General features: G+C 40.2%; 2 protein-coding genes across 3 annotated transcripts in view; both read right to left on the reverse strand.

Moving 5' to 3' along the window:
* si:dkey-100n23.5 (cyclic AMP receptor-like protein A) overlaps window positions 1-15,486 on the reverse strand; it is a 73,757-nt gene extending 58,271 nt beyond the window's left edge. Inside the window, exons 1-5 of one of the 2 annotated variants that reach the window (XM_050049138.1) lie at window positions 15,337-15,486; window positions 9,281-9,333; window positions 4,627-4,681; window positions 3,511-3,567; window positions 3,337-3,397 (exon numbers count right to left, since the gene is read on the reverse strand). In XM_050049138.1, the coding sequence (XP_049905095.1) occupies window positions 3,337-3,397; window positions 3,511-3,567; window positions 4,627-4,681; window positions 9,281-9,333; window positions 15,337-15,417 (307 nt within the window). In that variant the 5' untranslated portion in view covers window positions 15,418-15,486. The remainder of the gene's footprint in view (window positions 1-3,336; window positions 3,398-3,510; window positions 3,568-4,626; window positions 4,682-9,280; window positions 9,334-15,336) is intronic. The other variant, XM_050049139.1, reaches the window with a different exon arrangement.
* A 6,757-nt stretch (window positions 15,487-22,243) lies between these two features.
* Window positions 22,244-24,284, reverse strand: LOC126393274 (mid1-interacting protein 1-B-like). Its single transcript, XM_050049290.1, has one exon. It carries the CDS (start codon window positions 23,730-23,732, stop codon window positions 23,229-23,231), a length of 504 nt encoding a protein of 167 aa, XP_049905247.1. The 5' UTR covers window positions 23,733-24,284; the 3' UTR covers window positions 22,244-23,228.
* Window positions 24,285-25,442: the final 1,158 nt, after the last annotated feature.

Consider the following 25,442-nt stretch of genomic DNA (forward strand, 5'->3'; position numbering starts at 1 on the left):
TTCTGTTTTTGATATAATATCAACATATGATACCATTTTTGATACCTTGGGGAAAAATTAAAATGAGGGCAACCAATTTAAAATTTTGATTAAAGGTCCAGTGTGTAAGATTTAGGGGGATTTAGTGGCATCTAGCGTTGAGGACTGCAGATTGCAACCAGCTGAAACTTCTCCAGGTTAGAATTCCATCAGTGTTCATTGTTCAGGAGGTTTTAACCAGGAGCCGAATTATCCACGGAGGTCTCTTCCTCTCTAAAACAAATGGACCCGGTGAAACCGGGAAAAGCACTGACTAAAGCAGTGTCATGTCACAAGTCAGTGCTTCTCCGATGCTGTTTGGCATGTTGGAGACAGGCTGTAACCTAGCACCTGCTGTGTGCTCACCTTATCTCTGGTCTAGACGTTCAGGAGGTTTTTAGCAGGAGCCGAATCATCCACAAAGGTCTATTTCTCTCCAAATCAAACAGACCTGGTGTTTTATACCAGTTCAGTCAGGACCACTTTAGTCAAAGAAAACTATATTATCATTTGCAGTGTTATATTTGGTGGTACGGCTCTGTTCTGGGGCCCCCTGCCTTTCCTCAGGCCTATGCAGAAAGCCTTAAGACAGAGGGAGCACACCTCCCTGCCCTTCCATGCGCCTACATGGAAACCGTAAGAGAGCAGCAGCAAAGACATCATTGCACCACTCTAAGGTAAAGACAACACTTCGCTTCTTATTTTCAGGTGATTAGACACTAAAGCAAACATACATATTATATTGTATTACATTTCTGCCAATATATCCCCCTAAATCCTACACACTGGACCTTTAAAAGAAAACTATAACAAGGCTATAAGATGACTACAACAACTTTTGTTTTCTTGGTTGGTTGCAGAGAACAGCAGAATGACTGTTGTAAACATTAACAATAGGAGAAAATAAGAAAGCACAGTTGGTATCAGTGTATCTATACTGCAGACAACGAGCATTCAGACTGTTTAAAATCGATTTGTATCACTAAATCAATATTTTTAACAACACTATCTGTTAAATCCAGCATTCAGACTTTTGCTTAAGTAAAAGTACTAGCTTCATAATATAGTTAAAATTACTCATAATGCAGACTGGCCAATTATTGGTTTATAATTATTGACGCCTTGCAGCTGGTAAATGTGGAGCCCATGTTTTACTATATATACTGCCAGGTAGCAGTCAACTCTTCCATAATAAAACATCAATATGTATTTGTTAATTACATTTTTCAGTAATAATTTGATCTGAAAAGTAACTAAAAGTGTCAGATAAATGTAGTGGAGTAAAGCGTACAATATTTCCCTCTGAGATGTGGTGAAGTAGAAGCATAAAGAAGCAGAAAACAGAACTACTCAAGTAAAGTACAAGTACCTCAAAACTGTACTTCGCTGTTTCTTAGTGTTTCTTAATGCTAAGGTCTGGTGATTTGGGGACACCAATGTGCATTTTTAATATACATCTGCAGGAGTTTAGTATTCTTTTCGAGCACTAGCAGTGACTAAATAATTACTTATTTTAAAACATCCGTTTATCACTTTCAGAGGCTCACTTTCCAGCCTGTATCTCCTCCAGAAACGACTCCCCACGTTGCATTTCAAGTAAGCTATGGGTGAAAGATGGTGCTGTAAGCTGGAGCAATCAGTGTCAGAGCGCATTTTGCTCTGAAGCCAAAAAAATGAAATGACAAAGTAGTATTATTTTCCACTGTGATATATGAGCTCTTCAACAAATGTCTGTTGAATCTCTGCTCTTTCTTTGATGGCTCACTCAACCCCTGTTGTTACAAGTGTGTCAGTGAGTAATAAATAAAGGGACAGTTCACCCTAAAATCCAAAATACATATTTTTCCTCTTACCTGTTGTCCTATTTATCTATCTAGAATGTTTTGCTATGAGTTGGTGAGTGTTGGAGATATCAGCCGTAGAGATGTCTGCCTTCTCTCCAATGCAATGGAACTAGATGGCACTCTGCTTATGGCCTGGCTTACATCATTAATGGGAACTTGGGGGGAACTTCCATGGCCTTTAAGATTTTGGGGGAAGTAAATGTCACAACCAGATAGCTAACAAGGAGGGCTAGATTACTGAATAGGGAATCCTGCTGTTGGCCTTGGACTATGCCATTAGTTTGTGGTATTGGGGCCCTCATAAAGCCTTGAAACAGAAACTTCAAGTACCACAAAACAAAGTTGTGAGAGCAGTGCTAGGTTTGGATCACAGAAGTCATATGGGTGGGTCTTTCAGCTCCAGTGGCTCCCAGTTAAGGATAGAGCGCATCATATCCAACTTCATGTAGTCCATAGGATCTTAAATGGCGTAGCCCCTAGTTACTTTAACTATCATTTAAGAAAGTTAAAAGAAGTCCATGATAACAATGCCAGAGCTACAGTAGCACCATAATGCAGCATAATGCAACCCCAGTGTGTGATTTTTGATAGCATGACAGCATTCAGGAAGCAAAAGAGGTGTGACAGGTGTGACTTGTCACACAACAGCATCTGCCTCTAGTGTTGGGCAGCCCTATTTAAACAATAACAATGGTACAAAATGAAGGTAACAATCATTTACTGTCTCGGTTACATGGCGGCTGATCTTGTCCTGTACTCTGAGGGTAAGGAGCTCTGGGATCTCATTTCCCCCCAGTTTGTGGACAATTTCAACTGCTGTTCATCTTCTTTGAGTTAGCTGCTAACTGCTACGAAAATGCTTTTTAAATCTCCCAGCAGTGGTTCGCACATATAACACCTCATCAAACCGACACACCTGTCCTGTCCATGGTCCTGTCCTGCCAGCTGTCCTTTTTACACAGGAGTCAATTCTGTTACTACCTCCGCAGATGGAGTAAAGGCGAGACAGCTCTGTCCCTCCATTCTGCAGTTGTACCCTTCATAAAGAATGGCCAGGTGGAGTAACAGCACAAAATTCCTGCCTTAAACAAGTTTTTGAACAGTTTAAAAGTGGTTGTAGTCATATAAGCCCTGTTTTTGTTTTTTTTTAGTGCTGAATCTGAATTCTTGAAAAGAAAAAAAAAAAACAGACGTTGTTGTGAGCAGTTTCATGTGGGAACAGTTTCATGTGGGAACTACTGATATGATTGATAAGGAAAGAGTCATTGCTGTTAAGTTTTTTCAAATGTTTTTGTATTGTTCCCCACAAGCTGAGTGACATCTAATTCCATTATACTGAAGATAAGGCCGACACCTCTACGGCTGATATCTCAAACACTGGGCAACTCACACCAAAACAATCTAGACTGACTAATAGCACAACAGGTAAGAGGAAAAATGTGTATTTTTGATTTAATTTTAATGTTTTGCTTACCAAAATAAGTTAGCCAGCAGGCCTGGAAGACACAAAGAGATCCCTTGCGATGGGAATCACCCTGGAGAAGGAAAGAAGAACAGCACAGGGAAAGATTTTCACAAACCACCACCAAAAAAAAAAAAAAACCTCTCGCTATGTGGGTGTTTAGTGAAACAGACTTGAGTAACTCACCATGACATATGCTACGCTATCGAAGAAGGCAGCTACAGTCAGGCTGAGAATCATCTTCTGCACAGTGAGAATGAGAGGAAGACATGAGGAGGGATTCTCTAACAAAACCTCCCTACTTAATATGCCAGTGCGTTTCTATTCACGTTGAGAGAAGGGCAAATTATAGATCAAATGATCACTGATGTGGCTGACAGCTTGGCATGCGATGTCCCTGGTGACAACTCTGTGTAAATATCACAGGATGGAGGAGAGAGTCTCCTTAATTCCTTCTATATAAACTGAACTCATTGTATTTTATTTGAAATAAACCAATAATCTGCGTGCTACAGAATTTTAAGAGCGTAGTTGCGATGCATGCCAGCTGTCTATATAGGTGGTTATAAACTGTGGCTGTGCTGGGACACACATATAACAGCCTTTTATGAATTTGTGTCCAGCAATGACCCTGCCAAGGCTGCAGGAGAAGCGGAGGGGGAGGGGGCGGAGACGGAAAAAGCCCTAAAGAGAGAGCATTAAAGACTATTGACTGACGGATAACCTTTGTGAGAGGATGGAGGCAAGGAGAGGGCTTATGTGGTGTGAGAGGAGCAGAGGAGGAGGAGGAGGAAGAAGAGCAGGAGGAGGTGAAGTCACTCTGTGCGACCTGGTCCAGGGGTAATAGGATCCATCAGAGCCCCACGTTAAGCTGTCATTTACTTCAGATTAGGAGGATAACGTGGAGCGCTGCTAAACCTGACAGACCTGCTGGACCAGCTTCAAAAACACCACAGACTGCACACTAAAATGAACACCGATCCGCTTCAGACATCTAAATCTCTTCTGGATAAAAGAAAACATATTTAAAAAAGCATCTAACTATTTATCAGTCTATAGCCAGACCTAAAGAATAACTCTTCATCTGAGAGGCGAATAAGCACAAGACGGCCGTCATTATCACAGAACAACCATGAGTCAATTAACTCCGCAATTGATTAATCTGTGCATTTTTAATTGGGTCCAATTATGCCAAGATTTGCCATGGCTAATTGAACATATTTCCGGTGGCAATGAAGCAAACAAAAATGAGGAGGGAAAAAAAAGGGTCACAACATGCTGTACATTGAAGTGGAAATTTACCTGAGCCAAAGAGTGATACCTTCGAAGCAGCCAGATCACAAACAGCATGAAAAGGCTGTGAAGAGAGAAGAAAGACAACAGTGAGACGTTTCCGTTAACTGCAGGGGCAACAAATTTGAGGAGGACAGGCCATTGGCTGTTTTAATTATGATATACAGCATTACCGCACATAAATACATCACAAGAACTCCAACACTTTTCCCCGCAGGCTTTACTGTAACCTTTACTCCGGCTCTGATATTCTTTAGCGTACGGTACAGTTACTGACCATTAAAGCGAAGCAGGTTTGGACTGAAACTAATGAAACCTGCAGAAAACCTGCCAAAGACCTGCTCTGCAGCATTTGAGGGAGTGAAGTCTGCAGCCAAGAAGCAACAGCTAATGTTAAAGCCAAAATGTTAGAGTACAGTTTATTAAATGACCATTAGATGCACCTTGAAAAATCAGGACTGAGACGAATGGGAAAACCTCCAAGGGCTTCTTTGAAATTATAAATGTGGGGTTTTAAGGGCTGCAGGATATGCAGAAACAATTAGATTGCATTTATTTTGACAGATATTGCAAATGCGATATGAGTCACAACTTTAGTGAGAATTCAGACATGCATATTCTCTTATGTCTGAAATATAATTTGTAAGCTGGGGCATCACCGAAACACCACAATGCTTCATTCATACAGATATGTTGTGACACATTTTACCTTTATCAAAGAATTGCAGCTCCTGTGATTTAGTTATGGCACTTGGCCATATTACAAATTCAATAATATTTCCATTAATTGTGCAGCCCTAATTTTTTCCAGAAAGAGATTAGGGTCCCAACATACTAATTCCCCTTGTTTATTGTTCAATTAAACTGATATGTATAGTCTTTAGCCGCGGGCCTGGCTGTTAGAAACTTTGAGATAAATCATTTAGTTTAATTAGAAAACAACATTTTAAATGCAAATCTTGTTTGACGTTACATCTACCACTTTTTATCAACGGTAAAGACTTAAATTTCATTCTCTTTACTGGTCATACATGTCCGACAGACAGGATGTGACCAACACATCATTGCTACTTATCAGGCTGCAGCTAAAACTAATCGTTTTCCTCTTTATATAGCTTACAGTAGACTATGCACATTTGTTTCTGGCTGTCCCTTTAAAACTCATCATTGTAGAATGTATTGAAACCCTTAATTTGCCTGCTCCTGTCATAACAACACAGCAACTTATTTTCACATGCATACATTTCAGGTACCGTCACTATCCTGACTACTTAAAACAGTGTATGCTACCTTTCTCCTCTAATTATTAACCGAGACACTCTACACAGGTCTGTTATTTCTGTTCCTGCAGTCTCTAAGTCAATAGGTAAGAAAGCCTTTATGTTCAAAGCCCCCCGATTGAAAAAAACTGTAAATATTCGGTCCATACCATCTTTCCACTTGATCAAAAATGCCCCGTCCTCTTAGTGTAGGATCAGTCATACACGTCCATAATAACACCTCTCTATTTTGTTTAATTATGTTTCATAGCTTCATTAATTAATGCTGTAACTGACATTAAAGGTCCAGTGTGGATATACTGCCAGAAACTGAATATAATATATTATTACACGGCTCTATTAAATGCTGTATTCTGATTGGTCAGTAGCGGCATTCTGCGGTCTGATATTACTGTGTAATGACCGCTGCTAGTAGCAACGGTCATTACACACAGTTGCTATGTAGCCCAGCGTTGCTAGGGATGCTGCCCTGCAACACTGCAGCTGTCAAACAACTTCCGAGGGAAAAAACAAACAGAAGTGGCTGATTTTAACGGATGCCGCTGAAGAAAAAGAATACCTACGGACTTTCTCTGCCAAAAACAAAAGAACCCGGAATTGAATACACACTCGGCAGTCATGCTTAATGACATTTTACGCGAGTTTTATGCCTCGGTTCAGTCCACTAAGCCTGGGTGAGTACAAAACTTTCACCAAAAGTTGTGGAATCCGGTCGGTTTTAATGCACTTCGCAGAGGCAGACAACATTATTTATTTAACTGATAATTAGCCGTGTAATAAGCGGGATAATGTATAATGAGCCGGTGAATACTGGGAAAATAACTCCCTTCAGGGGAATGTTCTATTCCCCTGTCGGGAGTTATTTTCCCAGTATTCACCGGCTCATTATACATTATCCCTTACATAAGTATGTTTTCTTTAGTGTAAAATCACCTGAATATAAGAATCACTGTGTTTTTTTTACCTTAGAATGAGTCATTTATATCCACATAGGGAGCAGGTCCTTGTCTATAGAGATTTCCATGTTGCACTGCCATGTTTCTACAGTAGCCCGAAATGGACAAACCAAACACTAGCTCTAGACAGGGCCATTCACATTTTCGCGTTATGACATCGGCTACTATAGTTAGGAGCCCCTCTGCAATAAGAGGCATTGGAAAAACACCAATTTTTTTAAAGCGAAACAGCTTTTTTCAATGTTTTTCCCAGTTTAAATCACCTGGTCCATTTGTTTTGGAGACAAAGAGCCCTCTGCAGATAATTTAGCTTCTGACAAAAACCTCCTGAACATCTGGATCTTAAATTATCAGAGAAAAAAGTGAGCACACATTAGCAGGTGCTGGGCTACCGACATGTCTGCGAAATGCCAAATAGCATAGGAGAAACACTGGTTTGTAACATGAAACTGCTTTATCCAGCATTTTTACCTGTTTTAACCATCTGGTCTGTTTGTTTTAGAGAGGAAGAGATTCCCGCGGATAATTCATCTCCTGGTAAAAACCTCCTGAACAATGAACACTGAAGGAATTCTAACCAGGAGAAGTTTCAGCTGGTTGCAATCTGCAGTACTTGCCACTAGATGCCACTAAAGGTGCGGACACACCAAACCGACATCAGAGAACTAGCGGCAACGAAAGCCAACTGCTGCATCTTCTGCGTCGTCTACGTCGCCTCACATCACCTCACGTCGCCTCACGTCGCCTCACGACACCCTGTGTCAGTTGCATTTGAACACACTACACGGACTATATCCGACAGCCAAGTGGCACGTACGTTCTGCGCCTGCGTGAGAGAGCATAGTGACAGAGTGGTACATCCTGACAGCCGAGGTGTTTCCTATCTGTGCAGCCGAGCACCGCAGCACCTCCACTGGCTATTACATTCAGGCGGTTCCGATGTTTCCTCCGCAGGCTCCACTTCACTCAGCTGCCCGATAAACCAAGCTTCTTCCCACTTTAACCTGAATAACAAACGGCTGGATCCAAACGGAGAGCCGGGGCTAGCTCAGAGACTAGTGGAGGCTAACTGGCTGCGCGTCCCTCCGTTGTGCTGCGGCTAACGCTCTGAGAGCCGCTCCCAGCTAGCTCCAGCTCTCCGTTTGGATTCAAACGGAGAGCCGGGGCTAGCTGGGAAGCTAGCGGAGGCTAACTGGCTGTGCTTCCCTCCGTCATGCTGCAGCTAACGCTCTGCGAGCTGCTCCCAGCTAGCCCCGGTTCTCCGTTTGGATTCAAACGGAGAACCGGGGCTAGGTGGGAAGCTGTGCCTCCCTCCGGTCATGCTGCTTCTAACGCTCCACTAGCCTCACAGCTAGCTCCAGTTTGTTCTTCAGGTTAAGTGGGAAGAAGCAGCGGGTCTGTGGGCAGCTGAGTGAAGTGGAGCCTGAGGAGGAAGCACCAGTTAGCCCCGGTTTCACTATAGGCAGATTCACTCGCTACAGGGGCGAGGGAATAAAACCTGAACAGCCAATCAGAGTGATGTCTTTCACCGCCAATTCAACATGCTCAATCGGCCAAAAAGCCGCCTACATTTTACACACTGCTCCTTTAAACACACTATAGCTACAATCTATGATTGAATGGTCCATTTCATGCTCTGATCTCCTGTCTTCACGTCTTTTTATTTGATGTTGATTGTTTGGCTGTTTTGTTTTTGTTGTTGTTGCTGCTTTTTGTCTTCTTTGTCATATTTGGTACTGTATAATTATCCTGTTACTTTTGTTTCTTGTTCAATGTTCTTCTAATTAAGGACTCCCTTGAAAACCAGATGGTATATCTCAAGCAGTTATTCCTACTAAAGAATTTCCAACCAACTCCAAGCTTCTAAAATGAACCCAAATTTGAATCAACACATCTTAAACACAGCCTCAACAGAGGCTAAATATTACAAGCTTTACAAAGATTGTATTTTACCACAGGGTTATTCTAAAAGGTCACGTCAGATTGCTCGGGTTAAAGGTGCCCTGTGGAGTTTTGTTGTTACCAACGAAAAGTTATGTTTACATCAAGTGTCACTCACCAGAATGCAAGCGTGTGTCCTTGAGGGCTAACAAATGTTTCTAGTGCATTTCCTTCCCCATAAAACATTTGCAAAGCCGATTTTTCCGTAGTTTAAATCCACCATAAACAAAACGGGGACCCACTCATCCAAAAACAACAGCTCCACAGCACTACAAGAGATCTAAAACTCTGCAGGGAACATTTAATATTATGGTTAACTCTTCCAAACACTCACATATTCTATCCAATTATAGACAGAACCCTGCCAAATATATTTCAGTGCATCCGTATGGCTAAGATCAGTTAAACTATCTGGTGTGAAATAAAAGTCAAGGCTTCAAGACAAAGTATCATTTTAAGAAAGAAATAATTTGAGGAAATACTTACCATCCTACTAAGGAGAAGGTTCCTGTGGCTCGTTTTACTGTTAAAATCACCACCTGTAAATCAGAGACAATTCATTACTGTATGGCTCATATCTATAAATAATGAAAACAAGGTATTAAAATGTGTAGTTGACACAGGCATTGCTTACTCTGTGCAATATTTTTGTTTTAACTAAAGTCCTGTGCAAACTTAGTGAGAAGTGCAATACAAATACAGTTCTGTCATCATTATAATCATAGGCTTAGAAATTACTGGGTTGACAAGACTACCATTTGTTCAAGCATGCCTTTTGTGTACGTGGGTGCAAGCATGTGTGTAATTATAGGAAGTGTAATAAAATGGAGTTTGCATACACTTCAGGCAACCCGAGCATCATAAACATAGGCATGTGCAATGTGCTAACAACTTAGACATCTACAGCATTTATGTACATAACGTCCATAAGCTTCTGACCCACTTTAACTTATTATAAAACACAGAGCGCTGTTAAGTGACAGCTGAGTGAAGTGACAAACTAGAACCTGACACGCTACATATTTTGAGCAAAGCAGCATCCAAGCTGAAGCTGACCTAGGAGAAACAAGAGCAGACGGGAAAAGAGTGAAGGAATGAAAAGAATTGTGTATGAGTCAGTCCTAAAAGCTTTGTAGAGAATGAAGGGGCCCTACAGTAGTTATGCATGCAAAATGCAGCAGGACATGTCCGCACTATCAGCTGTGCAGCACTACTGTCATACATCTGTTTTCTCAGAGCCGTCTGACAACCTGCAATAGTGTCATGTCTCGCCCAGTATAGAACACAGGGATATCCATTTCAAAAACAGCCAGGAAATGTGTCTGCTTTTATTTTAATGTCTGGAAGTGAGTTTCAAAGTTTATATAGTAATTTGTTTTCGCAGCAACGTATAATTTGTGGAAGCACTTAAATTGCACAGACAGAAAAGAGACGCAGACATTTCTCCTCTGAAGCCTTTGACCATTTTATTACTGTTTTAATTACATTTGAATGATGGATCCCAATATGGAACTGCAAGGAGTGTTAAAAAGGCTCGGAGTCTGCACTTTGTTTCAGATTGTTTCATAAATAGTGCATGAGTCATCTTGCTTTTTGGGAAGTTTATAATACTATTTTTGGGTATGGATTTATTTTTTATTCGTGATATGCAAGTCGCACAAACATCTGTATCAGCTACCCTCTGATTTTTATCCCTAATTAAGGCTGCAACTAATGATTATTCATCAGGGGTGTGAATTACAAGTTGCATCATGATACAAAATATATGGATTCTTTGGTCCACAATAATATATATGTTGCTACTACAAAGTCTGCAACGAAACAATTTCAATTCAGTTCAGGGGCCTACGATCAATATGAGACAATATCAGTAAATACTTTTTCTTGGCTGCCTGGCTGAAGCCACTAGCACTGTTTGAATTTAAGGAAGGAGGTGCACTGGTACGGAAATGGTGACACAGACGTACATGGGAATTTCACAATAAAGGCGCATCGTTAAGATCACAACATGCATCAATGTTTTTTCCTTTGCATCAATGATAATGGATTCTTGATCATTGAATCGATTTATCTGGTCCAGATCAGTGTGTCCATGAATCGTTACATCCCCATTGTTTACCACTGATTAATCTGTTAATTATCTTCTATGAAATGTTAGAAATAAAAAAGCTGTATGTTGTTTGTGTGACCAATTTTCCAAGATTTTCTGTTTATTATCACCGAGGACAAAGAAAAGCAGCAAGTCCTCATAATTTGGAGGCTGAAACAAGGAATTGTTTGGTATTTGTGCCAATAAAAATGACTTAAAAGATTAGTAGAGTTGTTCCGATACCAGTACCAGTATCGGAAATGCCTTTAGACACTGCCTAAAATGATGGATCGTGTATTGGCGAGTATACAAGTCTGTGCACCAAGCCGATATTACATAATTTAATCATAAACTTTGAAGCAGTTTCACACCTATGTATTAATTAAAATGGCAGTTTCTCCATAAATAAATTCTTCTTTGCCGCTTTAAATCAGTGAAGCACAAGTTGCGCTGTGCAGCCACTGTTTTAGAGGAGCAAAGAAGAATTAATATACCATAAAAAGTGTAACATTAGCCACTTGCAAAATATCAAATTAAAAAATAAAAGAAGGTTTCCTGGCATTTACTGTATGTATGTATGTTTTTGTTTATGTTTTACAAAGGGTTTAACCTGAGCAATGCCATACAACAATAAAAGCAATTACTCCATATCCATATAGTGTTAGTAGTATACAGCTTTAATTTATTCTTTAACGCCATGGTATCAGATTGGTTTTTGACTGATTAATAAACTCATCATTTCAGTCTAATTCCTTAAAAACACGACAGTTTATCAAACAACCTAATATAGCACAATCCATCAATGTCCACTCACTCATTGAGCTGACCTGAATATCCCCAAATCCCAAATAGCACAAGAAAAAAGTATTAATCTTGGGCCGTCCAGTTATGAACATGATATACTTCCCCACTGAATCATTACTTAAATTTGTGACAACCTGTTGCTCACCTGATAAAGAAGAGGATGTTGCAGGCAACAAGAGTGCATGAATAGTGAGCTGGACGGGAGAATGATGGGGAATGGATGAATGCATGAATGCATGAATACTTTATATTTAGTTTTCATTAGAAGTGTGAGACCTAACGCAAACAGGTATAGCCGGCTTGGTCTATATGGACCATCTGAATCTGGGTTAATCAGACCGCATTTGGGGCCGTGTGATCCATCACACTTGAAATCTGAGCGATTGCTTGCCATTAAAGAAGAAATTTGAGCTCAAGGCAAGACAGCATTACTGCAGCATTCTTATTCAGGGCAAGAGAGTGGGTGACAACCTGGAGCCTAAAGCTGCTAGCATGCAAAGTTGCACCTACTCACATTAACACGTTCACTGCACCAGAGACATCACTGTGTCTTTAACTAATCTGCCCGTATGTCAGCCTTGACTCAGCGACAGGCTACAACTAATCCAAGCCGAGTATTTCCTTACAAGGTTATTGTGAAGATAAGGGAGCTGTCAACAAATAAACAAATTCTCAGGGTGTGGACTCAATGCCACAGCTACCTGTGAATTCAATGCAATGTAACTTGAATTTGTTAAGGCCACGATGTGCGATGTATGTGCTTGAGTCTTTGCCAGAGAAGTGCTGATTTAAGTCCTGGGTAGCTTCCAGTCTATAGTTGGTGTTATATTGAATGGCACTATTTGTTCTAAAGTGCTCCTGATTGTATGAACAAAATAACAGGAACAACTTGCGGTAAAAAGCACTTAAATACAACAACATTATAAACCTGTGCATTAAATCCATTTGGCTGATGCTTTATGATAAGGGCATTCAACCTTCACTGGACGTCATCAACAAACTGTAAGTGCATCCTTTTCAAATAAAGAGTGTTTTCAGTGCAACAGCTCTGTTCCAGGTTCCTGCCTGTGAAAAGGAAGTTTTTTCCTCACCGCTGTCACCAAGTGCTTCCTCAAAGGGGTACCTGTTGGATCTCTGTGAGTTAAAGAGCATGGTCTAGTCCTGCACTATATGAAAAGTGTCATAAGATAACTTTTGTTGTGACTGCTCTATTTAAATAAATGTGACTTGACTACATGTGCTTGGAGACATTAAAAGTAGCAATACGACACCATAATACAAGTTCTGCATCCAAAGTTTTCTACAAAGTAAAAGTCCATAAGTATTTTCAACATAATACTGAACATACTGAAAGGGACAGCTCACTGTAAAATCCAAAATGCATTTTTGTTCTTACCTGTAGTGCTATTTATCAATCTATATTGTTTTGATGAGAGCTGCCAAGGTCTGTAAAGGTCACTGTCTGTGGATTATCTTGAGTAACCAGGTCATGATATCTGGAATAAAACACTGCATCTCTACAGCTGATATTTTCAACACTCGGCAAGTCAACAAAACTATCTAGATTGAAAAATAGCACGACAGATAAGGGGGAAAAGTACGTATTTTTGATTTGGGGTGAACTGTGTCTTTAAAGTACCAAAAATAAGAGTACTCATTATGCATAAAGGTCCCTGTCAGAGTTCTCCTATTACATCACTTGATCATTATTGTTGACACACTAACATGGGAACATATGAGCTGCATTATATGCAGTAATGCTGGGTATTAGCCTGACAATGCACTGGATTTATAAAATGACTGTGGATTTTGCTTGTAAAATCTTAGTTTGCAAAGTAACTATAGCTGTAAAATAATACTGTGGAGTAAAAAGTATACTTCCTTAAGACATTTATTGGAGGAAAGGTAAAAAATAGCTTACAGGAAATACTCAAGTAAACACAAGCACCTCAAATGTGTACTCAAGTAAAGAACTTGAGTAAACATACATAGCTACACGTGCTACTGTTGCTGTTGTTGTTGTGTTGCTCTCCCTCACATTCAGCAAACATCTGATTTAGCAAAACCGGTTCACTTATCATTTCAAGATAACAACCTCAAGTCCATTTTCAACATAGACACAATCAGAAAAAATGGCCCAACAGAGGACGTACGTCCTGCCCCAGTTCGGGCAGTTCAACCTGCCTCAGGAGCTGCTGATTCAATTCTACGCTGCAATAATCCCGTCTGTTCTCAGCACGTCCATCACTGTTTGGATCAGCCACCAAACAGGACAGGAACAGACTGTAATGGATATTGTCGGCCTGCCCTCCATCCAGGACTTAGCCTATACATCTTTAGGGTCAGGAAACGGGCAGGTAGCATCACCGCAGACCCCTCATACCCTAGACATGAGCTGTTTCAGCTTCTCCCCACTGGCAGGAGTTTCATAACACCGAAACAACCAGACACAAAAACAGTCTCTTCCTGCAGGCTATCACTCGGATAAACCTTAAACAGTCAAAACAATCCCTGTGCACTAATCCCATAATGCCAAGTACACACTTTATCATTAAACTATGTATTTCATTAAATGCTCACTGTTCTTTAACATGTTACACAAGGACTTACACATATGGAAAGGCTAATGGTGTTAAAATACATTGAACATGATTTCATGATATCCAGGTGTGTACAGCCTGAGGAGGACAATCACTATTATGGTATTTTATTACTGGAAACCAGCTGTTTGAGTCCAGAATAGCTGTACATGAAAAAACATGTTTTATAAAGATATGTACATTTATGTTCGAGGTTCATAAGAATGTATAAAGGGCCCATTTGGACATGAGGAAAGATTATATTTTAAATGAGGATATCGAGAAACTTTTTATTGCCTAAGACTTTTCTGAGAAGTTCTTATCTTTTTATTTTAAATAATAGTAGGCAGTAGCATCACTGTAACACAGGCATATCCACCTACCTCGTGTATATAAAGCAAACCGTTACATTAATCATCCCATATTTATTCAAGCACCATTTGCAGTGTGCTCCACTAGTGTATTATTACTGACAAATGTCATGGTGTTGCTTACAAATATATATAGGGAGAGAGTATAGATGAAGAGTACAGATAGATAGATAGATAGATAGATAGATAGATAGATAGATAGATAGACAAAAGATAAATGTTCTTTCCGCAAACATGTCTGAGGCTCAAATCTAAATCAACGTTGATAAACTTTGTTTCATTAAGTATGGGTGACAACAACTTAAAAGACATAAAACTGGTCATACTCAGGTCAGTTAGCTTGTCAGACACAACTTAGTGACGTTATGTTAACTCAACGTCCAAGAGAGCTAGTAAGGCTAACGTCAGTGTTTCGGGTTATTTTAATTAGTTGACATATATTAGCTAACATTAAACATGCTAATTAAGGAAGTAAGTATATTTAATGACTGAGAGCTCACTTGTACCGTTACAGTTTGGCACTGGGGACTATTCAAGCGTCAGACCTTCATTCATCAACTTACCAATCGATAAACAATCAAGTCGAGTAAATAATTACCAGCATAAGCTAGCAGTGAAACGTTATGTAGCTAACTAGCTAATTAGCTTTTAAAAAAACAGAAGCTAAAACAGAGTTTAACAGTTACGTTAGCTACTTACGCATCGATAGTCCTCTGAATCTGTATTAAAAAATACGCAGCGTGAGTCGTTACTCGTTAACATTGGGCTTTGACTGTTCATTTTGAGCCACAATGATATAATTTAGCTTCAATTTGTTTTTGTTTTGCTGGAGCTTTTTGTGCACTTCCTGTTTCTACGGTGCGCGCGAAAGGACAAAAAACACCGTTGGCGGTTCTGAGGCAAATGTCGAAGGGCCAGATTCGTTCAGACTTTGACTCGTTATTAAAAACTCGCGTTGTAGCGTATCGTTGTTGTTTTGATTCTCTTGTATTTCAGTGTAATACAGAGGGAAACTACCCTCCTATATTTTTACGATATTTTAGGGGGATTCCAACATAGCAGTTCAGTTCATTTCAGTAGTGAAACTAAATTAAGTGACTCAACCATAAATAAATAACGTGGAACTTTCTGTTTGATGGCTTCACACATCATCATACCACTACCTTTTGCAATAGCCTCATTCCCACTACAAACCAGAGTCTCTCTAAGTATATGGGCTACAGTATGTTTGTATATAAGTATTTAATAAGTTACTGCATATATCTTTTTATTTCATTTCATCCTATTCTATTTTTCTTATTAAAATATTTGCATTAATGTTATGTGTGTGTAGTGTGAAGGGGCTACAACTTGTATTTCATTGTGCAGCCTTGTGTTTTAAAATGGCCAATAACTGAACCTTGTAACCCTGCAAACATTGTGCTTTTTATGGCATTTTTACTTTATAGAATTTACATTTTCTGCACCTTTATTCCACTGCATCTCGTAGGATACTGCACCTTTTGCTCCAATACTTTCTGACAGCTTAAGTTACTTTACAGATTGAATATTTACATACAAAGCACATGTAGCGCCTATAAAATATGATGTATTTCTGCAGATTAAACTACTAAAACCTAGCTTCCATTTCTCACTCTTCAGTGAATCAGTAATACTTTTATTAATGTTGCTATGAAATACCGACACTTATTTAGGCTAAGTAAGACTTTGCATGCATGATCTTTAATTGTAATGTAATATTTTTTTTACAATAGTACCTTTGCTTTGGTAAAGGATCTTGTCAAAAGCTGTGTTTACACCGTAATGAGGATATTATCATTAGAAACCCTAACAAAAGGCCTCACGGTAGCCTCAGGACAACCTTCTGTATCCTCTTTGGTAGCTCACCTGCAGTGTTTTGAGATTGACGCTACACTTGGCACAGTAAAGGCGCTGCAGTTCACTGATAGCCTCTGGCATTTACCTTTAGGCTAATGATAAGGTTATCGCAGTGGGTGTTTTTAGAAACCAGCAACCCCTTTCAGTCAAATGCAGAAAGGCATGTTACCTTTGCCCTGAATGTGGACAGACAGCGGCGGCTGCATTTCCGGTAAACATTGTGAATCACAGAAAAAAAAGAATGTTGAAGGTGTGCCTCTTTGAAGATGTTTGAGAAGCATTGCTCAATTTATAAGACTTTGTCAGATCTCTAACTGACTTTGAGAGTTTCAAGTTTCTCAGAAAAGAGATAGACAAAACGACATCAAAGGGGAATAACACCTAAATTAAGAATTTGAATGCGTATTTCCGTGGCTGAGAAGAGTTCAATCAATATTTGTAAAACATGAGCTAATCTCTCTCAAAGCCAGAAACTAAAGACGAAAGTCTCAAACTTGTGATGTCATAGGGTATAAAGTCTGGAGCTGCTCCATAGAGACCCACATTAAAATAAAAAAAAATAATTAAAAAATTATATATACCCTAGAACAGGGGTGTCAAACTCATTTTAGTTCATGGGCCACATCTCACCGATTGGATCACGGGTGGGCCAGAACGGTAAAACTATTGCATAATATTCTATAAATATCAAACACCTCCAGATTTTTTGCGTTTTTTTTGTTTTAAAAAAGTTCATTTTTAATATGCTTGTCCATTTACAAAACAAATGACAAACAGCCTGTGATGTCTTAGAAGAATAAACAGGATTTCGACAATATTTCTCAGTTTTTCCACATTCAGTCAGTCGACTACTCACTGTCATTACACGTGCATTTTTCTTTACATTTCCTCTCCTGTGTAATAATCCTGACATCACCACACCAAACTAAAGTTAAAGAGCTGTATTCTGGTCGGGGTGGAAAACCCTCTGAAGCAGCATTTTACATGAATTTGGCCATCACAAGTGCATCACTATTAGGTGCACAAGGTCCTCCAGTGAGCCGGATTGGACCCTTTGACAGGCTGGTTCTGGCCCCCAGACCGTATGTGGTTGCTAGGCTGGCAACCAAACTGAAAATATGGTGCCCATTTTTAGTCACCTCACATTTTGGATAATTAAGATACTGTGCAGTTAAATGTTGGCTTCACAATGAAAACATTACATAAAGAGTGGTTTAAAGCCTTGTTACAATAACCAAACAAAGTACTTTGTAGTTTGTGTTTTATCTGATTGTGTTATTTACCTCAGGTTAACCTAGTTCTTTGTCAGTTGGATCAATCTGCCCATTCATTTGTGATGTTGGCAGGTTAGTCAAGCTTTGACTAGAAGCAGACGCCTGTGTGCACTCAAGTAAACGCACCAGCACACATGCAGCATTGTCTGGTTCTGGTTAGACGATATTAGCACTCAAGTGTCTGTAGCCAATAATGCTCTTTGCACCCAGGCTGAAAACAGTGAATGTGGCCATTTACACCTGAGTGTATATATTCCTGAGCGTCCTTGCAATGTCAACATATAACGTTACCAAGGTAAACATCTATTCAGCAAAAGTTTATGTACACAATGTGCATTCAGCAGGTTTATACATCAGAAAAAATGAAAATAGTGAATTAACTAAGTCTGAAACGAATAAGCCTGCAAGGACTCAGTCTACCATATGAAAGCCCTGTGCTTGACTCATCTATCCACCACATCATCTTCCCTACATTATCTTTGTTGCAGTTTATACTACATCATCTGACTTTCTGGTGGTAGATTTGTGAGTTTTTTCATGTCAACTTTATCACTTTCATCTCAGAAAACATCCAACATTGGCTGGTACTAGCACGAACCATGACCTCTGTTAAGGGAGAAGGACAATCAGAAGGAGAGGCTGAAACTCTCTTTCCACACAAAGCTTTATTTCCAGAACTCAAATTGCAGTTTAACAAAGGGAAGAGCAAACACACAATGGGGTTTTGAATCTGAAACAAACAAATACAAAATCAGAACTTCAGTCAAATTAAACAACAGTCCATCTTAATAGCGATGAATAATGCTCAGTTAAACTAACCACACACAGGATAAAATAAAGAGAAAGAAGAACCAGCACTGCCGCCCGAGTGATGATGAGGGAAGACTGAATGAAATGGGGTTCAGGGTTTAAATAAGGTGAGCAGGTGAACGTAATCAGGTTAATGAGTGAACAGAGAGTGAAAGGAACCAATCAGAGCTGAGGAAAGGGAAGGAAAGAAGTGTCACTACTGTTACTGTCAATCAATCAATCAAAAATCAATCAATCAATCAATCAATCAATCAATCAATCAATTTTATTTATAAAGCCCAATATCACAAATCACAATTTGCCTCACAGGGCTTTACAGCATACAACATCCCTCTGTCCTTTGGACCCTCACAGCGGATAAGGAATAGGATTGGTCCAAGCACAGAACCTTGTGGAACTCCAAAACAAACTACAACCTCTTTATCCTAATTTAACCGCCACTGACTTCGACAGTCAATGTGACGAGTGCTAGCCAATCATAGCATGCAGTGGGATCCATAATATGGCACCATAGGGATGAGTGTATATACCTGAATAGCTGCAGTGTGACTTTTCTCACCCAGGTGCAAAATGACACACCAAATATTTAATTATCACTAATGCAACAAATATTAAAAAAGGAATGTGTTAGGGTGCAGGTGTGTTGTTTGCTGTCCCCATTTGTTATAGGTTTAAATTAGTTGCTCCTGATGGCATTCAGGCCTGCAGAATGGATCCTATATCTTCGACACATGGAAATTACTTAAAGAAATCCTACATAATAGAATATATGATATCCAAATATTGGTGTTTTGGACAAAGCTGCATAATATCAGGCTTCATCTAGCGTCAACTATTTCCCACAGTGTGATGTTTCCACTGTGGCAAGCACATTTAAATCTATTTAAGTGACTTTCTATTTCCTCTGCCATTGTCTTTACATTGGAAAGAGCTAAATAGATGTTTTTGCATGTGCGATCCGTATTGTCTGGAGGGTTTTATGCACAATTTGTGGGTGTGTGCGTGCGAGAGCGAGAAGAGAATGAAAGTGGCAGTGGGTGTGTTGCACCCTATTGACCTATTGTGACACAGAAACTCCAGCTGCACCCTTTTTCCCTCGGTGGCCTTTGAGGCTGTCTCTGTCAGTTACTCAAACAACAATGAGGGAGATCTGTCACTTCTGTTTTTCTTCTTGCGAAGCATTACATAAGACGTGCAAACGGGTGTGCACACAAACACACACACATCTTTCTTCAAAATACAAGTGACTGATTCCGGTGCATATTTGAAATTGCCGTACCTGTCCTGTTTACTTTGTGGAGCTGATTAAAATCAAACAGAACATTTACATGTTCACAGTTTTATCCTGCAGTGCAGCTACTGCAGTGTAGGCTGGGAAATATTACCTGAACATGGTCAGATTGAGAGAAATGAAAGCTAAAAATTGTTTTCTGGATGCATTCAGCATGGCCTCATACATGTGACATTATTGAACAAACCTTCGCTTCTCCTAGGGCTCTTTACTTTGAGAGTTCAGGTAGTTCAAGGTGTTGTCACTTGAAGTTTAACTGACAGGCGACATTCCTCTGCCTGCAGGTAATTTTAAATCCACTGCTCACCTTTAACACATTTAGCATGGCTGGTGGCTGAAGAGAAAATGTTTTGTAAGAGTGCAAATGATGGCATCTCCAACAAACTTTATTATTGTTTCACCTCATGAGATGTGCCACTGCAGATGCACACAATGCTGAAGTGTCATTCTCAATCAATATGGTTTAGTTTAAACACACAAAGAAGTCCAATTCTGTAACAAAATGTCTGGATTTTTTTGGTGAAGTAATTAAAACACCATCTTAACTACAAGTAAAACTCTTAAACAGCATCTAATTTACAAGAGGATGTAAAACAGTTGAGACTCTTTGCAGTGTTTGTATGCTGTCTTTAAACATCTGTTTTCTAAGCTGAAAAAGAACTGAGGACACTCCCAAGAGGAGATGCAGAAAATCCTGTTTAAGGCTTGGTTCTTTTACACTTATACTTTGTCTTGGCGGTTTCGAGTTTCTAAATTGTTACCCAAATCTCACGTTTCTTTCAGCAGTACAGTAAAGTGCCTGTCATCCTTTAACTTCAACTATATTTCATATACTTTATGGTCAGAAGACAAAGGCATAGGTGTCATTTAAACATTAAGGGGGGACACACACATTGAACCAGGGGTTTGGAGTCTGCCCCCAGGAAATCTGAGGGTCAAACACTTGCTTTTCTGCATTCTGGTGAACTGCTATGCAACAGTTTTTGCAGTTACTGCATCAAGTTATGGTGAAAGAGTCTTTAATTTCCTCTGCAACTTTCATGCTTTTATTCTTCTAAATATTGGGGGTATGTGTCCCCTGCAACCCTCTGGAAATCTACACCAATGTCAGAAGAGGTTTTAACATCACAACATGTTTATTACATGCACTTACCTGTAGAATCTCAGGTATTCCCTGTACTTAAACTGCACAGTCGAGCAAGGGTGTAAGTTTTGTTTCAACATTGTGAGGAGACACATATGCAGCTGAGGGTTTGAGAGTCCTCTTTGAGCCTCAAGCACTTAATTTCCTGCATTCTGGTATTGATTTTTTTTTTTGCCATAATCTGTGCATTTATGCATTAATTTACGGTGTAAATGCCTTTAATTTGTCAAAATTAAAGTCCTCTGTTACTTTTATGTTTTAAATGCACATGTTCTAAATATTAAGGGGCATGTGTCTCCTGCATCCCCTCCGGAAATCTACACCATTGTCAGAAGATCATAAGAGAGGCCATATACTGACCTATTGTATTTCAAGTATTCCCTGTACTTACACTGCACATTGGAGCAAGGGTGTAGGTTTTGTTTCAACATTGTGAGGGGAAACATATGAAACAGAACTTCTGGGGGTCCTTTGCCAGAAAATGATGAGCCTTGAACACTTAATATCCTGCATTCTGGTGAATGTTTTGCCCCAATCTGTGCCTTTTATGCATCAGTTTATGGTGTAAATGTCTTTAACTTTAGCAAACTAAAAGTCATCTGCAACTTTTATGTTTTTTAATGCACGTTCTAAACATTGAGGGGCATGTGTCCCCTGCAACCCCCCTGGAAGTCTACAACAATGTCAAAATATGTTTTATACATCACAAGAGGTAGAAGACATGCACTGGCCTATTATATCTCAGGTATTCCCTGTACTTACACTACACAGTGGAGCAAAAGGCGTAGGTTTCATTTCATTGTAGGGGGACACATATGAAACTGAGAGTTTGGGAGTCCTCTGTCAGAATAATTTGAGCCTCTAACACTAAATTTCCTGCATTCTGGTGATTTTCTTTGCTCTGATATGTGCATTTCATGCATCAATTTATGGTGTAAATGTCTTTAATTTTAGCGAAATAAAAGTCATCTGCTACTTTTATGTTTTTAATGCACATGTTCTAAATATTGAGGGGCATGTGCCGCTTGCAATCCTCCAAAATCTAAACCCATGCAGTGGAGAATAGGGATATGCAGAAACTTGTGAATTGGTTGTGGCCTATTTATCAAAAATAATATGATCATCTGAATAGACCAAATTCAGTTTGTGCTGTCTGTGTTTTGTAATGTAAAGCCCTTTAAAGAAAAATCATACAATGCACAACAAATGAACTTTTATATAAAAGTTTATTTTTTTAGAAACAAATATCAGTACAAAAATGGCGCAGAAGTTGAATACAAAAGCATTTGCTTATTTTGACAGATGGACATGTCCAGTATTACCATCGTAATAGCAAATTAATGACAATAACAACAAAGCGTGTTGTGAAAAACCCTCATTATTCTTTATGCATAAGCATTAACAGTCGATTCTGCTTCACTGGCCATGTAGGCCATTAGGAGATCACAGGCGGCTACAGTAAGCATCTGCCTCCATCCATGCAAGCACAATAAGAATCACCGTATATGCTGAGTATGTACACACATACAAGGCATTTGACTCCGGTTTTTTACATTGTTATTAAGACTCAGACATAGACATGACAGCTGGGACAAAGGACAACAAAGCTGGACATATAATTTAAAGACACAGACACATCAGATCTGAATGGCACTGGTCATACAAAGACAAACACATCTGAACACACTAACATCATCAGCAACACAAGCAGGAAGCTAAATCTTTTGTTAGTATCCTCCTCCTCAGAGGGGCGGTTCAGACAGACAGGTCCTGTAGTTCATGCAGTCCACTTCCTCTCCGACTGCGAAATAACATTTCAAACTATACAGCGTGAGGTAATAAATACATTAAATAAAGGTTTTAAATATGTTTCATCTGCGTTATCACAGGAGCTGGATGCATGATGGGTACATAACTTGTGGAGTGCAAAATAAGTTTGGCGTTAAGTACAAAAAATGCATTCATCAGGATCAACACATCTACAGTCAATAATACCAGTAAACAGTAACCAGTAACACCATGTGGGGCCTGAAGGGAGACACAAGCTGCCTCTTTTTCTCTACCATTCAAATGTTGTCCACAAATGTCATCAGTAGTAACGGCAGCAGCAGAAAGGCCCACTGAGAAAAGTCAGTTCAACAAGTCCACTCCAGGAGAAAACAATCTGGGGTTTCAGTCTCTGAGGGCTCCGAGCTTATTGGCCCCATCCTCCGATGCCAAGCTCCTGTTTGTAGCGCTTGGTGAGGACGTTAGCCTGCTTTGTGAGCTTGGACAGCACTCCTTGCAGCCCGGTAAGGTGGTACTGGAACTGCTTCTGCAAATCCTCCTCCTCTTCCTCGTCCTCCTCGGACAGTGATGATGATGATGATGATGATATGGAGGATGAGGTGGAGGCGGACGAGTTCATGCGCCTGATCTTCATGCTCTCTTTGCGCCTCTCGTCCGCTGCAGCGCACCTGACGCCCCACTCGATGTCCCTGCGGATGGACTTGAGGAGCTGGTAGTAACTGTACATGTCCCCCTCGTCCTCGTATGATTTCAGGGACTTGGTCATCTCACTGTCCTCCTCCAGCGGGACGTCCCGCAGCAGGCTGGGCACCATGACGGTCTGGTCCATGTTGTTAACGGCACCGATGAACCGGTTCATGGCGTTGAAGAGGGAGTTCCTCTGAGCTGTGGTTTCTGTGAGCTGCATCATCTTGGCGAGGCTTTGCAGAGATGAAATGAAAAGGTTTCTTGTTTCTCCTCTGTGAGTGCCCTGCTTTAATTCCGGGCTGATCGGCTTAGGGAAGCGTCTGCTTGCCGGGGATTGGCTGCGCTGTAAAATCAGGCGAGTTGAGCTTCGCCCCTTGATGAGTGTTTCAGCCCTTGTCTTGGTTCTTCTTTTCCTGGGAGCGGAGAGTGTGCGAATATATAGAGCGTGGTTTCGGGTTTGAAAGGCGGTGCCACAACCTGTTTGTCAAGTTCTTCCACTGCAGATGTAACTGGATCCAAATGACCTGAAGTAGCACAGAGCAGAGCAGAGGTTTGGCATATTTCCTGCAAAAGGTGTGGCGTCATAATGACAGTTGGAGGTGAATCCACAGAAAGAAAGAAAAAACACACACATCCCCAGTGCGCTATCACTTTTAACCAGAATGCTCCCAAAGCTTCACCGTGCGTATTTACGCACTTGGCAACACTGTCTCATCCATAAGTTAACTTAACGTACAGTGTGTAGCTTCCTGTGAATCTGTCCTATAACTCGTCTTCCGGTGAAAGAAGTGACCGAAATTACATCATCACATCCCACATTCTGTTCCGATGACACGCAGGGTGAGGCCTGACCGAGCGGACCAGCGTGTGAATATTCATCACCCAAGCCATCAGCCCACTGCTCGGGTTAACAGTGCAGCCAATCAGACGGCTCTTTGGAGGCGGGAGAAGTCCATGTAGGACCAATGAGGAAGCCAGTGCTGGCTCACGGAGAGACAGAAAACAGAAGCAACACGTGGTGAAGCACTAAAGCCTTTGATTTTCATTCACAGACTGACCGTCAGTGTGTCGCCTACAGTAGTGGAGGATGTGTTCTTACAGTCAAAGAACCTAGATTTGAAAATACTCTATCACAAGTAAAACATGTAAAAGTTCATAAGTATCAAAAGCAAAATGTACTTTTAGTATCAAAAGTAGAAGCACTCATTCTGCAGACACAATAGCCCCTGATGTGTAAAGTGACATAACTGATATATTGTTAAACATGACATTATTAAATTGTTAATGTTATGTTCAGTCCGATCTTGTCACATATTGACGCTTTACTTGCATATTTCACTTTGATGCCTGATACTGTATAAATACTGTACTTCTTACTCAACTAAATTCAGCTACTGTAGTGTTGCTAGTCACTTTGCATATTAAGAAATTCAAACACGTACAATAAGACTACCCAACCAACACATTCTCACTCCGACCTCGTCACATATCGACGTTTGGTCATTGACTTTCCACTTCCAGATACGACCTTAAAGGTACCCTGGGTGTGTTGGTTGTTGACGTTCTGGGTCAAGTTCTGCCTGTTACGTGCATTGTTGTCTATCAAAATACACTTCAGTTTTCACAGGGAAATAAATGCACTATGGCGGTACAACACCGTGATTTGACATTTTCTTCCTTCAACAACAAACAAGGGGAGAAAGAACAGGGTTTGGTTTAGAATCTTACAGGAAACAAACACAGCTCTCTTGGGTGAAAGTCGGTGTTTGTTGGACCCATCCACCACCCCTCCTGCCCTAGTTGGAGTTTCGCCGCCTTAACTTTCGTCCTTGTCCCGTCACATTTCCTCCTGACACTGCTAGGCACATTAAACCCTAACTGCAACAGGCTGCGTATCAAGCCGACGTTTAAGGATGCCTTTTTACATTGGTTT

The sequence above is a fragment of the Epinephelus moara genome, chromosome 7 (genome assembly GCF_006386435.1).
Source record: "Epinephelus moara isolate mb chromosome 7, YSFRI_EMoa_1.0, whole genome shotgun sequence".
NCBI classification, from domain to species: Eukaryota; Metazoa; Chordata; class Actinopteri; order Perciformes; family Serranidae; genus Epinephelus; species Epinephelus moara.

Coding starts and splice junctions, on each gene's coding strand:
- LOC126393274 (XM_050049290.1), bottom strand. CDS start 23,732: ATGATGCAGCTCACAGAAACCACAGCTCAGAGGAACTCCCTCTTCAAC.